At 39.8% G+C, this 16,256-nt stretch overlaps 1 protein-coding gene across 14 annotated transcripts in view; it reads right to left on the bottom strand.

Annotated features, from left to right (window-relative positions):
- The window catches only part of PTPRK (protein tyrosine phosphatase receptor type K), a 615,152-nt gene that overhangs the window by 239,370 nt on the left and 359,526 nt on the right, over positions 1 to 16,256 (bottom strand). For all 14 annotated transcript variants that reach the window (XM_048844583.2, XM_048844582.2, XM_048844592.2 and 11 more), the window contains exon 7: positions 789 to 1,082. In XM_048844583.2, the coding sequence (XP_048700540.2) occupies positions 789 to 1,082 (294 nt within the window). The remainder of the gene's footprint in view (positions 1 to 788; positions 1,083 to 16,256) is intronic.

The raw sequence follows: 16,256 nt of genomic DNA on the forward strand, positions 1-16,256 counted from the left end.
ATTAACTCCTAACTCTGGCGTTGACCTTTTTCCATAGTCACTGAACAGAATGATCACACATACTAAAACAAGCATTAGAATAACCAGTCCAGTTGGAATCCAGGCCTAATTTGTGAATGGAGATTTCATTCTAACACTGCTCTCACCACTATATAAATACAGAAGACTTAGAATTAAGCAATGTGACTGTCATTTCTTACTACATTTTAAAGTAATTTTGAATAGCATGTTTACCAGCTTTTTTGTTTACATTTGTCTTAGCCGGGCTTGTCAGCTGACACATCCTGGCCAGCCTCTCTCAGCTCGCTCCTTTTCTGCCAGGGCATCTTTTTAACTTATCAGGGTCTTGCAACCTTAGCCTTGGGAGACTAAAGCACCCTAGGTCTCCATGAAGCCAGCTAGGTAAATTCTCTCACCAATTGATGGCTCAGCCATTGTTTTAACACCACTGAAGTTGGGTACTGGAGAGGCTGTTTTGGTAACTGTTTTACCTTTCCTGAGTTCCTTAACAGCCCTCCATTAGATCGTCCTTTGATTTAACTATACGCATTCAGACATTTTGTCACAGCTTCCTAGCTTCCACGATCAATAAATGGAAGCTTAAGTAAATTGACCCCAACAAGGTGGCACAAACAGAATATGGGGGCCAAGCTGGGATAAGAGCTTTCAGACCTTTGGTGGTACTGGGGAAAGGAGAACAATTGCTATAGTAACACCATCATTACAGTGAAAACAAACTGCCAAAAAAAAAAGAGAGAGAGAGAGAGAGAAAGAAAGAGAGACCTCACCTGCACATTTGGTTCTGGTGATAAGCGGTGGTCCTGGCTGGCCTGTTCCTCCTTCTCCTGGCCTGGTAAGGAGGACACGAATCTCATACTCAGTGTCTGGGTCTAAGTGCCATAGCTTATAAGTTGGTGCATTTACAGCATGGGTTTCTGTCCAGGTCCCAGATGTCATCCGGTACTCCACTTCTTTCAGAATTATAGGCCCATCACCAATTATGGAATTAGCATTCAGCTGAATCAGCAAATATGTAGGCCCAACACCAAGTAACTGGGGGGGTGCTATTGGTCGAGGTGGTTCTGTAAAAAATTCAAAAATACACAGTGAATAAAACCAAACTTAGAAAGATCATAATATTATTAATATATGTACAGCTAAATATTATTAATATATGGACACCTCTTCCAACAAGAAGTGTCATTCTGCAGTTGTAGAGATGCCAGAACTGAATGGACTATAAGGTGGATAAAAAGTTGGCTAGATTGTCGGGCTCAACGGGTAGTGATCAATGGCTCTATGTCCAGTTGGCAGCCGGGATCAAGTGGAGTGCCCCAAGGGTCGGTCCTCGGGCCGGTTTTGTTCAATATCTTCATAAATGATCTGGAGGATGGTGTGGATTGCACCCTCAGCAAGTTTGCAGATGACACTGAACTGGGAGGAGAGGTAGATATGCTGGAGGGTAGGGATAGGATACAGAGGGCCCTAGACAAATTAGAGGATTGGGCCAAAAGAAATCTGATGAGGTTCAACAAGGACAAGTGCAGAGTCCTACACTTAGGAAGGAAGAATCCCATGCACCGCTACAGACTAGGGACCGAGTGGCTAGGCTGCAGTTCTGCAGAAAAGGATCTAGGGGTTACAGTGGACGAGAAGCTGGATATGAGTCAACAGTGTGCCCTTGTTGCCAAGAAGGCCAATGACATTTTGGGATGTATATGTAGGGGCGTTGCCAACAGATTGAGGGACGTGATCGTTCCCCTCTATTTGACATTGGTGAGGCCTCATCTGGAGTACTGTGTCCAGTTTTGGGCCCCACACTACAAGAAGGATGTGGAAAAATTGGAAAGAGTCCAGCGGAGGGCAACAAAAATGATTAGGGGACTGGAACACATGAGTTATGAGGAGAGGCTGAGGGAACTGGGATTGTTTAGTCTGCGGAAGAGAAGAATGAGGGGCGATTTGATAGCTGCTTTCAACTACCTGAAAAGGGGGTCCAGAGAGGATGGATCTAGACTGTTCTCAGTGGTAGCTGATGACAGAACAAGGAGTAATGGTCTCAAGTTGCAGTGGGGGAGGTTTAGGTTGGATATTAGGGAAAAAAAATTTCACCAGGAGGGTGGTGAAACACTGGAATGCATTACCTAGGGAGGTGGTGAAATCTCCTTCCTTAGAAGTTTTTAAGGTCAGGCTTGACAAAGCCCTTGACGGGATGATTTAGTTGGGGACTGGTCCTGCGTTGAGCAGGGGGTGGACTAGATGACCTCCTGAGGTCCCTTCCAACTCTGATATTCTATGATTCTAACTGGGAAGCAAAGCCAGAACAATACAGCATTAAGATCAAGAGGCTATACTCTCAGTTTTTATTATTCAGTGTAGGTCTACGGAAGTCAATAAGCTATATTTATTTATTCCATCTGAGATTCTGGCTCCGGGACTGTGCTGGTTTATAAGACCCTTTTCTGGTAACATTTCCTGAACTATTGTGAATCACTTCATGATAATTCATGTATTTTATAAGACAAAAAAAATTGGGATTTTGAATTTCAAAACCAATTCATTTTATTTTATTGAGAGAAGCTATGAACAATTCCTGCAGTAATAGCTTCAGTGTCACGTTCCACTGCCCCCTTGAGAGCGTCTCCAAAAAAAAATCATTGCAGTCCATTTCAAACCTGCCAAATTCAGTGTAGGGTGAACAATATGGAAATACATCAAAGCCTTTCAGAATGTTTAGAACTGGGCAATACTGACTGGATGGTGACAATGTAAAGATTTATAACAACAATGTATGGAATTATTTACGGTTCCTCAATTAAATAACTTATCCTGGCATACGTATGTCTGAAATGGGTACACAATGCAAACATCCCTCCTACCCCAACTTAATATAGCTTCGACAAAGTTGTAAAGTGAAAGTTAGCAACAGAGGACTGAAAAGGTTTAAGGGAAAAAAATCTATGAAATTTCTGCCTGTAATAGCACATTGCCTAGGAGTCATTTATTTTAAGAAACAACCAAAGGAACATGTATTTTTCCAATAAAATCAATCCACTGATAAACACAAAAGGTTCATTTTCATTCCAGATGGCATATATTTTGGCTAATTTGTTTCAGTTAATTAAGCAACAATGTTAAATTCAAGTCTCACAGGGGTTTCACACAGCAGTAGTGCAGAACCAAAACAGCAACTCCAAACAGGTAAAGACATCTGGTGGTAAGTACATAAAAAAGAAATCTAACTCCACCCCACTACCATCCTTCTATCCTGTCCCACAAAAAGAAAAACACAACACTTTTAAGAAAATGGAGTAATTAAAGTGTGGTTCTATCTTTGAAAAGTGACTATGTAAAAATTGTTAGTCAACACATCCTCACCCTGTGCTTATTCAGAACAATGATGACCCGAAGAGGATCTCTGCTGCTTCCAAGAACACCTTGTTAAATTCTATCGTCACTTTGAGGTGATGTTCGGGATGAGATTTCTTTGCCTCTGCATCTCTGCCAGAGATGACATTACTCTGGAGCTACTAGATATTTTTCTGGAAGTGTATACTTGCCATTTTTAGAAGGGATTAGATTGCCCAAATAGCTAGTATTTACAAAATTTTGCCAGGGAGGGATTTCCCATGAGCTTCCTTAGAAGGCCTGCACCCAAGGCACTCATCTCATGTTACACAATTTGAAAATTGTGCTCTCATATGCATTCATGGTATCTCAGAATGGGAACAGCTGGAATTCTTTTCATTCATCCTCAGTGACAAACCTAGGCCTGATTCAATGATGTGCACAAGTTCTACACAGTGTAGTTCAGGACAATCTGGACTCTAAGGTATCTGAACTAATTATTCATCTAAATCTCTCTTCTCCCCCCCTGATTTTCTGGCATAACCTAGGCATAAGCCACTTTGGATCTTTATCTGAATCAAACCTCAGCAAAGTAGCATAGCTTAATGAAAGCAGTTCATTTCCTGTGGAACATGCATATTAAATGGCAAACTAATGAATTTTAAGGTCAGTCTTATAGCAAACAACATAAACATTGTTGAGGATGATACACCACCAACTCTGAGTTCTGAAACTCTGCAATATGAAGCTATGTTTAGAAGTATATACTTTGATTAACAGCATGATTACTACAAGTGAAACTATGCATTAATGAGACTAATATACCACTGCATATTAAATTTTTATGTTCGATGTAAAGTGCATTCTTACATTAGCATATGCATTTTGTTTTTAAGCTCTTGAGGACAAAGACTTATTTAGAAAGTCTCTTCCAGTTCTAATAAATTATGCATGAATTTTAATCAGTTAGCAAACGAACTAGTAATTGTTCTGCAGCAGTATTAATATTCTTCATAACACAATGCACGATCAGATCCAGAGGTATGGGGCAACCAAAAATCCCTAAAGTACACTAAGAGTCAACTGAAGCATACAATCCCAATATACCAGATAAACTTTTTTGATGTTACCCAATTAACTTACTATTAATGATTCTCATTCATTATTCTATGACCAGATCTATCAAATATTCTCCAATTACCATTTCAAATTGTATAATTTGCTTTTATAGACTTAGTAACCTGAAAATGTTATGACTTGAAAAATAACACTAACAATTAGTGGGTGTGTTGAGACCATTATGATGTTGTGATATCACTTCCATTATGCTATTATCAGATTTATGCAACACTACCCAATCAATGGGCTCTCAGGTTGGAGTCACTGCATAAATCAGTACACAGTACAGTGATCCTGCAGGATAAGGGAGCATGTGGTTTTCTAGTCTGGTGGTCCAGTTCCTATAGAATAAGGAGCAATACTCTTGCCCAGTGAGCTGGGAAGATAGTTTGTCCAAATGTAAAGGTTTCAGGTGTGGTATAGAAAGAAATGAAGGTGATAAGCAAGAGGGGATCCCCAAACAAAGTTACCCTCTCAAAAAAGTTCACTCTGGGTAGAAGCATACAAGAATTTAGTCACAAGTAAATACTATTACAAAACCCCTTCACATAACACAAGAACTAGGGGTCATCTGATTAAATGAATGGGCAGAAGGTTTAAAACAAACAAAAGCAGGTACTTCTTCACACACCACATAGTCAACCTGTGGAACTCATTGCCTTGGGATGTGGTGAAGGCCAATACTATAAATGGGTTCAAATAAGAATTAAATAAGTTCATGGAAGACAGATCCACCAATGGCTATTACCCAACATGATCAGGGTGTCCCTAAACCTCCAACTGCCAGAAGCTGGGCCTGGACGATGGGATGGATCACTTGAAATTGCCCTCTTCTGTCCTTTCTCTCTGAAGCAACTGACATTGGACGCTGTCAGAGACAGGATACTGGGCTAAATGGTCCATTAGTCTGATCCAGTATGGCCGTTCTTATGACCAGAGAGATGCGAACTTTTCACAGCAAACAATTTTTTCACTGAATTTAGCTTTAGTCTTGAGTTGAAACTTATACAACGTTTTATGCACAAATCTTTCAACCTAGGGATTGTTCATGGGCTATTTCAATATGATCACAGAGTAGATATTTGTAACAAATTCCAAACTTTTCACATAGGTCACACATGGTAATTTCATTCCCTTCTGTGATGAGTGCAAATCTAGCAATCAGGTGTGAATACTTTCATTTGGAACTAAGGATAAGCTTTCCACAAATACTGTGTAGCCATTTTGGTGAACAATCCTGCCAGTGAACTTGGCTGCTAGAATGTCTGCAGAAAGAAAACATAAAAGGAGCACAAACTTCTAAAATGTGAATGTTCATGCATAATGTTTTGAAGTATTTGGCCAGATCAAAATGCCTAAAGCTAAGTTAATCACAAATTAAGACTGGCATTTCATCAGTATGACATCTCCATTTTGTCTATTAGTAATTCAGTATGTTCAAATCAGGATTTGAATGACATTATGAATTAAATGCACTGAGTTATTTAGACACCACTGAATAGAGTAGGCACAAAGCATCAACTTTAACTAATTTTTCTTGTTGTTAAATGTTGTGTCACATCCTTAACATTACACATAATGTGTTAATAATTATCTATCATGGGCAAACAAGCAACCAGGAAAATTACTAATGATTTTAGTATCATAAGTGGTATTATAAAAGTAAAACATTATGCACTAGCATCTAAAATATACCTATTACAACATTACTACATTATTCAATATAATTCACCCAGTCCATGTGTATGTACTATACTATAAAACACCACACACAGTCCACATGTACGTACTGTAGCACACCTCCACCCCCACTACTACGTCTCTCTTCCAATACAGAACATGTGCCCACACTTTGGGTGAAGGAGGAGGGTTAAGGTAACATTTATTTTAGTGGCAGCAGTTTGCCAAAGTTAACAGTGTTGCCAACTTTTTTTTTTAATTTTCTCACAATTCTTACAGTATTCGATATTTTACTGAAAGCCCTAGCTGTGATGATATGAAAAGCTCAGCATTATTTTAAAACAAGTGTCTAGCCCTCAGTTCCAGGAAAAGAACAAAAAAAAAAAAAAAAAACCCTTGAAAATGTGACCTGCGTGCATTTGAAACATACAAAAACTAAATAAGCAAGTAAAAAGAAATGCAACATTTATTTTTAAACCACATTATTTGTAAGCCAGTCACATGATTTTTGAACATTTGGGGTTGGGCAATATTGTAACTGTGAATACTTACTCTTTCATTTGAATAACTATCATCATCATCACAAACAATAAACACCAAAATTCTGAAGCAACGTCTCTTAGGTTAAAAGAAAAGGAGGACTTGTGGCACCTTAGAGACTAACAAATTTATTTGAGCATAAGCTTTCGTGAGCTACAGCTCACTTCATAATATGATGACATTGCAACCTGCAGCACTGGTATGTTTAAAATATTCAAAATATAGAACTTTGTGCCAATATTCAAAAAGGGTATGGATGACCCAGGTAATTACAGGCCAGTTAGTTGGATATCAATCCCACACAAAATAATGGAAAAGCTTATGTAGGATTCAATTAATAAAGAATTAAAGGATGAGAGTATAATTAATATCAGTCAGCATGGTTTTATGGAAAACAGATCTTGTCCATCAAACCTGATTTCTTTTTTTGATAAGTTTGGTTGATAAGGATAACTGCACAGATGTACGGCTGGGGTCAGAAGCACTGCGTGTTTGTCTGCTGGTGTTGGTATTAGGGCAGAAGAGTATTTAAAGCACCCAGGGTTACAGGGCAGGAGGTGACATAACCCCTCACTGGTCTGGACTGCACCCCAAAACTGTGACACCTGCACAGAGTTCTGGTGTCCACATTTTTTTAAAAAGAATGTTGAAAAATTGGAGAGGGTACAGAAAAGAGCCACAAAAATGATTTGCAGGCTAGAGAAAATGCCTTACAGAGAGACACTTGAAGAGTTCAATATGTTTAGCTTATCAAAAGAAGACTGAAAAATGACTTGATTGTGATGCATATGTACATTCCCCCAGGAAGAAAACGTTAGATACTAAAGGGCTCTTTAATCTAGCAAAAAACGGCGTAATGAGAACCAATAGCTGAAAAGCTAAAGCCAGATAAATTCAGATTAGACTTAAGTCACAAATGTTTAACAGTGAGAGTGATTAACTGTTGAAACAAGCTACCAAGGGAAGTGGTGGATTCCCCGTATCTTCATGTCTTCAGAGCAAGGCTGGATACCTTTCTGTAAGGTGTGCTTTATTCAGACAAGACATGGGGCTCAATACAGGGCAAATGAGTGACATGTATTGGCCTTTGTTGTGCAGGAGGTCAGACTAGATGATCTAATGGTCCCTTCTGGGCTTAAGTGATGGAAAATTTGGACATTAAAAACATATGGAATTTTTCAGCAAAAATACTTGTTTTTAAATGCTATTGTTCCATGGATGGAATAAAATAACGCTTAATAAAAAACATTTCATTCAATATTCCAAGCAATGTTATTTTTGACTAGAAAGCTTTGCAGTGATGGAAGAAAATTAACTGGTACTGAGCAAGGCAATTCACCTTTAGCTTAACAACTGCTTGAAATACACATTGGCAGTGCTCTAAACTGCTAAAAGAGAAACTGATGCAGCTCTGCCTAAAGGTCTTATTCTCCCAAGTGTCAGGAGGAGCTAGGGGTACAGTGTACACAAAGATGGGGTTGTGGTGTCTCCTGGGGATTACAGGAAGGAGCATTTTACTGAACAGAAGCTCTTGTAGCCAGTTAAGGAGCAATGGTGTCAGACTGCCTCAGGGACTAACGGGTTTGTGAGGTAGACAGTGTAGTGTGTCTGTGGTTAGAAGAAGGGTCATTTAAAAAAGCCAAACAAGAAGATTACACAAAGAGCAGTTAGTCAATGGGAACTGACCACCTACCTCTCTTAGGCCCTTTTAAAAATCCCACCATAGACAATTCAATGTTCACAGGATCATACACACCCCATCCCACCCCACCCCCAAACAAGGCACCAGCATAGCTTGCAACCTTATCCCTACCACTGGAAAACAAGGAGAGCTCTGACTATACATACACTTACATGCGATTAACGTGTGATCAGTCAGCAAACACCATCACTTTGCTTTATTTTATTATATATAATAAAGGCGTAAAGTTTAATAGGGTTTTATAAGTGTCTGATAATCCAAGTTAACTATTGTTAACAAGTCTGTTCATTATTCATTTGCATGCCATAAAAAAAAAATCACGGTATATTTACTGGGTTTCACTAAACAAATATCACAGACCAAAGCACCATCTCTCTCAGCACATTCGTAACTGGCATTTATGAATAATTTAAAATCCATATTCAAGTCAGTCACAGAAAGTAGTACACAAAAGCAGCCCACAGCAGTACTATGACACCCAGTCTCAATGATCTTTTAAGGTTTTCTTCAACCAAACAGCATCCCAGTGGACTCTCATAATTGCCTTTGTGCCTGGCTACTCAAAATTAGCAGACAGTCGGTCCACTTCATCCAGTCACCTTGCTGGTATTGTTTCCCCCTTTGCTACTCAAATATTATGTAATACAAACCATGCAGCAATGAAAATGGGAAATATATGACTCATGGAGATCCAGCCTCGTTAAGGGGCATTGCCAGCACCCTTGCAGTCTACCAAGTGCACTTTGAAAAGTTACCCGACCTGCACTTGCAGTTAAATCTTTCCTTGCTGCTGTGCAAACGTCCAGCTTCACGAGCCAGGGAAGCAAAGAGTAGGCCAGGTCTCCCAGGAGATGCTTAATGAACTTGCACAGCTCACTGAAAACTTTCCCCACTGTGTATTTTTAACCCCAAACTGATTGCCCACCAAGAGACAGCAGTATGGGCAAGCATCCAAAGCACAATCACAACCCACTTTTCCACCATCAAAGCAGCTTTCGTTCTGGTGTCTCTGTGCTGGATGGCAGAGATAAGCTCAGTACACAGATCTAGGATGGGGCCTGCAACATCTGAAAGTTCTGCAGCAACAGCTGATCATTCCAGATCTGCATCGCAGTATGATCTCACCAGTCACTGCTTGTTTCTCAGGCCCAGAAATGCCACTCCACCATGTGGAGCTGGTCAACGAATGTCTGCAATACTCAACAATTTTCATGCATTGTTTTCCATCATCCATTCCTCCTCCTTATTGAGTCTTGTCTTATCTTCACTGCAACACCACCAGCCGTTGTCGCAGTGATAGTCACTGAAATTCCACCACCACAGAAGAATTGCATGCCCTATCTCTAAAACAGACGTGATAACTCTGCTGATCTGTGCAGGATCCATGTTTCTGTGAGCACAAAGAACTGTAGGAATTCTTTTTTAAAGTGCAAAAGTTATGGGATGGAGGAAAGGACACTATGGGAACTTGGCCCCAAACTCCTACAGGTCCCTGAGCACAGTGCTGGAATCCCACAATGCACTGTAAAACATCCCAACAAGATGATGTGACAGATAGTGGTTCTGCGCCACTGAGGTGCCTACCTATAGTGTACTACATTTTCTGCTGATTCAGTTTCTCACAGTGAGGACATGCAGAACCAGGAAGAGCAGCCAAGTGCATGCGTGGCTATAGCAACTTAGCAATTTCAGCACCTGGAATGCAGCAAAAATTCTGGCAGAAAAAACTTTTTAGGGTAGATGTAGCCCTAGTCTTCTCTTCCTGGTCATAGTCTCTCCTCTGACTCCTGAAACAAGCTCCCTTCTGCTTATTCAGGTTAGATTATCAAAATGTTCCCCCTTTGCCCAATGTGCATGTCTCTTTTCAACAGCAGCTTCTAACTACTTTTGTCTTTTTTCTTTCTTTTCTTCTGTGGCTTTTCCATTGCTCCAGCCTCACCCTTGCAGACAACCTGGGAAGAGCCAATTTCTCCTAAGCTGCAGACATCTCATTGTTCTAGGGTGCTTCCACATTAATAACTCAATGACTCTTGTTGCACTACTCTAGCCCAGGTCTGTCCATAAATGGCTGATTCTACATACCCTGCGGCATTCAGTGATACAGCAATTTCATAAAACCAAGCAGAATTCAAAAGTTTTACATAGATAAGTTTTCCAAATTGTCACAACCCTCACATGTTTATATTTTTCAGATGAACAAGACAAAGATAGTTCAAAAACACATCTTAGCACTTTCAACTATTCATCTGTGTGCACAAATTACAGCAGTTATGACGTGAAAGACCTAACAGCATGAGATCTATCACTCTACTGCAAAGCTCTAGCTGCCCTTCCAGCACTGTCAGTCCCACGCTGAGCTGCTTCATATGTAGGATTGGAAGGATAATATTTTTTATCAGTAAACGTCGATAAACATTTATTTCACTACACAGACACAAACAAAAAATGTCCATTGATACTAATTGAAATTTACATGTAGGAAAAGAAAGAAAAATGATCCTTGAGAAGTTTTTAGAGTTGGATGTATGAATACTTAATTTGTATATTTGGATCTGTGATGTTGACAAATTGTGTTTTAACTATTTATAAAGCTTTAACTTTTTAAAATCTTAATGTCTAGTGCCATTAATTGTTTGACCTCCCCACTCCATTGTTTGACCCCCTTCTCTAATTTTCCCACAATTGTGAACATTTAAATTTATAAAAATAAAAAATGCTTAAAGATTGATATCCACTGAAATTATTAAAAAGATAAAAATTGAATTCTTCCAAGCCTATTCATATGATATGGGATATACACTCATTGTGATTTCAACAAGTAAAATTTACCCCTTAACTGCCTTGTACCTTGTTGCCAGTTGATTGCCTTGACATTGATACACAGTACCTACAAAATGTTAGTATTTAATTAAAGGAGTTAGTTGGCTGGAACAAAAGAACACTAAGCAATTGCTTGGTGACCAGGTGGCATCGAGTGATTTATCCAACTCATATAAAAGGCACAGCTATAAATATGGCATTAATTCTTATTTGTCTTTATTACCAGAAATGGGAAAACTGAAACAATTTGTCTTAAACACAAGCATTTTAACATAAGCATCCAAAATAACTTGGTAAAATTTAGTGATGTATAAAGATCCTGTTAGTATGAACATACACAACAGAAATGGCAAACTGAACAGCAGCCCATGACTCTGCATAATTATGACCCCACTGTATTTAGCCACAGCAACGTCAGCTTTAAATTTAGGGTCTCTGCAAATGTTGATACTGAATGTGTCACAATTCACCTCAAACTTTCAGGCACCTGCATAATATATCACGTTTATGTCTGCGGTACAAAAAAGATTGTGCAGCTATAAAAGTGTTTAATCTTTGTGACACAGTAGTTACTGACCGCCCAAAGTACTGAAATAAGAATTATTATTTCACAGTGGAAACTGCTAACTTCTGCATAGTGATTTTATATCCTATGCATCATCATGGCATTTTATTCACCTTGATTTGAAACACCATTGCAATCATTTTATTATCTGCCCTTAAATAAAAGGAACAGTGTGTTGTTTCAGCACTCTCAGCAGAAACTGAAAACAACATTAGGGTCATGCTCAGCATATATATGAAAATAAACAGGATTTTCTTAAAAACTGAAGTATGTTCTCCCCCACATCTTGTAAGCACAGATACACTCCTGACATTTTACGATACCAGTACATGATACCATAGTAATCAATTAGAAGTGGATGGCTTGTTTTGTCAAAAAGATTATATATTGGATTATAAAGACATTTATACAGGACATTATTTCAGAGAGCAACAAAAATACACAATAGTTGGTCTACATGAAAGAAAATGTGGTGACCATAATGTGCTGCACTGCATATAAAGATGAAGATTTTGGTCAGAGTAAATGAGCCAGTTGTAAAGCTAATTCAAGAATTTTCATCACAATTACTTCATTCTCCACATGCATCAGTGAGTCCTACGAGATCTCAACTTTTAGGTTATTGCTAGAAAAGAACATTCATTGTAGGTTAAAAACAAATCTGAATCCTTTCTTCAAAAACTGGCACCTCCCAAAAATGATTTAGAATCCGCTAATACATGGCTTATGCAATGGAGTGAGTGAGAATACTACATTTTATACACCATTGTACAAGTAGTCATGCTGTCAAATTGCAAGTTGCCTGTAATGGAAAGGAGGAATAAAGCTGAAGGGGTAAGTGCAGAAATACAGTGTCCTGTTTGAAACATTAAACCATGCAGATGGTGACAAAGCATAAGGCATTAAGATTCCACAGATGTGTTATAGTTTTATTCATAGTCAATGACAAGAACTTAGCCCTCAGCATTTGAAGAGGCCTGGCACACCTCTGAATTTGAACCTTGCTTAGATAAAACTTCCACTGAAGTGACCAAGTTTTGCCTAAGAAAGAGCAGCAAGATTTGCCTCACGGTTTACAGTTATATACTATACATTTGTTTTGTGCACTGGAACTATGCAGATGAATTACTTGTTTAAATTTTAAGTCTTGAGTTGAACCCAATGCCAACATCCTCAATTTGCATTTATTTATTATTTGTATCATCAAAGCACCTAGGAGGCCAGCCATGGACCAGGACTCCATTGTGCTCAGTGCTGTACAAACACAGACCAAAAAGCCAGTCTCCAGCCCCAAAAGAGCTTAGAATGTAAGCAGAAGACAGAGACAACAGATGGACACAGACATATGGGGAAGTAGAAGGAAACAATAAGACAATGTTGGTCAGCATGATAGGCTGTGGTCTCAGCACATTAGCAGCGTAAATGTCAAGCTTTGTGTTTGGATTATAGCAAAGGACAGTTTTAAGGAGTGATTTGAAGGAGAAAATGAAGTGGCGTTGCAGATGTTTACTGGAAGTTCCTCCTAAGTGTGTGGGAGGAAAGCACATAGGTGCTTGTTTGAAAAATTAATTAGCATTCAGTAGAGGCTGGCATCATGGTCTGACTGGAGATAGGAATCAACCTTTGCACACTGAATGAGAGATGGTACACAAGGTGGGATTGGAAGGGCCCGGACAGTGAAGTAGTTTATTTCTGATGTTACAGGAGAGGGAGCCAGCAAAGAAATGCAGAGTGGTGTGACACAATGAAAGAGACAGACTAAGAGAATGATCTTTGCTGCAACATTCTGAAAGGATACGAGCAGGGCAAGATTGCACTTGTCATGGCCAGAAGAAAGGATGTTGCGGTATTCAAGATGCGAGCCTGGATGAGAGTTTTATCGAATTGGTTGAATAAGGAAGTTGGTATCTTAAGAGTTATTATGTAGAAAGAATCAGCAAGATTTAGACATAAGTCAAAAATGATGCCCAGGCTTTGGCCTGAGTGACAAGCAGGATGGTGGTACTGTCATTAGTGATCAAGAAAGAAGGTTGCGGGGAAGGCTTGTGGGGAAGCCACGTTTAGCCCCGCTGAGCTGTAGCTGATAGCTAGAAGTCCACAAGGAAATGTCAGAGAGACAGGTGAAGATTTTACTGAAAAGGAGACAGGTCTGAAGTACAGAGATAGACCAGGCAGGGTCAGCATAGAAATGGTAATTGAATTGTGTTTGCGGATGAGAAAAGGTACAGGAAGAGGAGAAAGGGACCAAGGACAGCCCCCTGTCGAATGCCCACAGAAAACCGGAGGGAGGTGGCTGGGGCGGGGGGGGGGGTGAGAAGGACACACACTGAAGGGGTGATTAGCGAGGTAGAAGAAGAAACCAGGAGAGGAGAGAGTCCTGGAAGCCCATGGAGGACAAGATTTCAAGAAGACAAACATGGTCAATTATGTTGAAGGCAGCTGTCAGGTCAAAGAGGATGAGGACGGAGTACTGGTTCTGAGATGTGGCGAAGAAGAGATCATTAGAGATTTTGGTGAGAGTGATTTCAGTGGAGTGCCTGGAACAGAAGTTGAATTGGAGTGTTTTTAGGATGGAACTGGAGTAATGAATGTAAACAGCACATTCAATGAGCTTAGAAGATAAAGGAAAAAGGGTAGGGGTGGTAGCAGGAGAGGCAAGTGGTGTAAAGAGTGGGTTTTTGTTTTGTTTAAGATGGGAGAGACTACAGCATGTTTGCATTGTGAGGGGAAGTCGGGGAGAGTGAGAGGTTACGGAGTAGAGTGGGTGAGACACTTCTGCATCTGTGAAAGAGAGAGAGAGTTTGTGGTAGGAGGGCGGCAAGCTGAGAGAAAAGGGAAGGTCACACCATATTTTGTCAATTTTTCTCGAAAAAAAATTGTCGAGATCCTTGTGGACAGAGAAGTGGAAGCAGGAGATGGGGAGAGTGTGAGAAGTGAGTCAAAGGTTATGAAGAGGTGCCTGGGATTGCAGGCATGGGATTCAACTAAATTGGAGAAGTAGAGTTGTTTAGTAGGGAAATGGCAGAAATGGAGGAGGAGAGGTTGAATTTGTGAGCCAGTGCTGGGCGTTGGCAGAGCAGGAATTGCGTAGGACAGAGGGATAAAAAGGAGTCAAGTCAACGGTGGAGAAGAGAGAAACATGGAGAGAGTCAACAACCATATCAATGGAAGAAAGGACAAGGAGGAGAGGCTGACAGCAGACGAGAAGACATCAACAGTGATGGACTGGAAGTCATGGAATGGCTGAGTGAACAAGGTGCGTGGAGGAAGGGCTGATGCCACAAAGTCACTTTTACTTCCAGTTTGTTATCCGCATAGAGAATAGAAATTCTTTATTTTTTCTTAAATATGTAGGAAAAAATATTTTCACCAGACGAAGTGTGCTTCCAATTAGCCAAGGGTAAGGAACTCTTAACAGATTCCAAACCTCTACATCTAACATTAACACACTTTCATATAATGAATACCTGGGGATGACAAGTGCTTAAGTATCTTTAAGCTACACTAACTAGAAATGCTTCCCTAGATATTGGTAAACAGATGGACAGCAGTTAAGAAAGGAAGCACAGTGTTTTAATAAAGGGGTTCTGGGTGATGTAGTAAAACAAGCAGAATGAGATCTGCACGGTTTATACGGTCCCCCAGACATTAATTTGGAGTATTTCTGTTGCTAACTCCAGAATAATGCTTATCTTCTATACTTTTATGGTGCACGTTACAGATCACTTGTAGAATCAAACTGTTAAAAATGGGCATCATTTCCTATGTGTCAACAAAATTTCCCAGTCATATGAAACAAACTACCTAAAAACAGGTGCTGAATGTTTATGAAAACTAATGAAGCCAGCTCTCTCTACCTGTGACATAATAGCATACCACCATCCTCAGGAATCCAGCTCCACAGATGGTGCCAGGGAATGAAATAATCAGGGAGGTGATGGTATCAGTCTGGAATTAAGAGTGGACTGAGTTGAATTCTTAAGCAGCTGATGCAGGGGCATAATCTCAGATGATATGTCCCTTCTCTAGTCACACAATAAAATGATACAAGTGGTCTACAAAGGTGCAGGTGTGACTGGTATGAAGTAAGATGCATGGTAAATGGCTCTTGCAAGCCCATTGAAGTTTAATAGTTTCAATTTATGTCTTATTTCCAGTCTGAATGTATCTAACCTCAACTTCCAGCCATTGGATCATATTAATGCAATCCTGGGATGCATCAACAGGGGGATCTCAAATAATAGAGAGGTTATTTTACCTCTATATTTGTCACAAGCGTGACCTGTGCTGGAAATCTGTATCTAGTTTTGGTGCCCACAATTCAAGGAGGTTGACAAACTGGAGAGGGTTCAGAAAAGAACGACAATGATTAAAACAAGCTTTACAGTAACCAACGAGGAGCTCAATCTATTTCGCTTGACAAAGAGAAGGTTAAGGGGTGACTTAATAATAGTCTGTATGTTCCTACATGGGGAACAAATA

This window comes from Caretta caretta, chromosome 3 (genome assembly GCF_965140235.1).
Source record: "Caretta caretta isolate rCarCar2 chromosome 3, rCarCar1.hap1, whole genome shotgun sequence".
In the NCBI taxonomy this organism is placed as follows: domain Eukaryota; kingdom Metazoa; phylum Chordata; order Testudines; family Cheloniidae; genus Caretta; species Caretta caretta.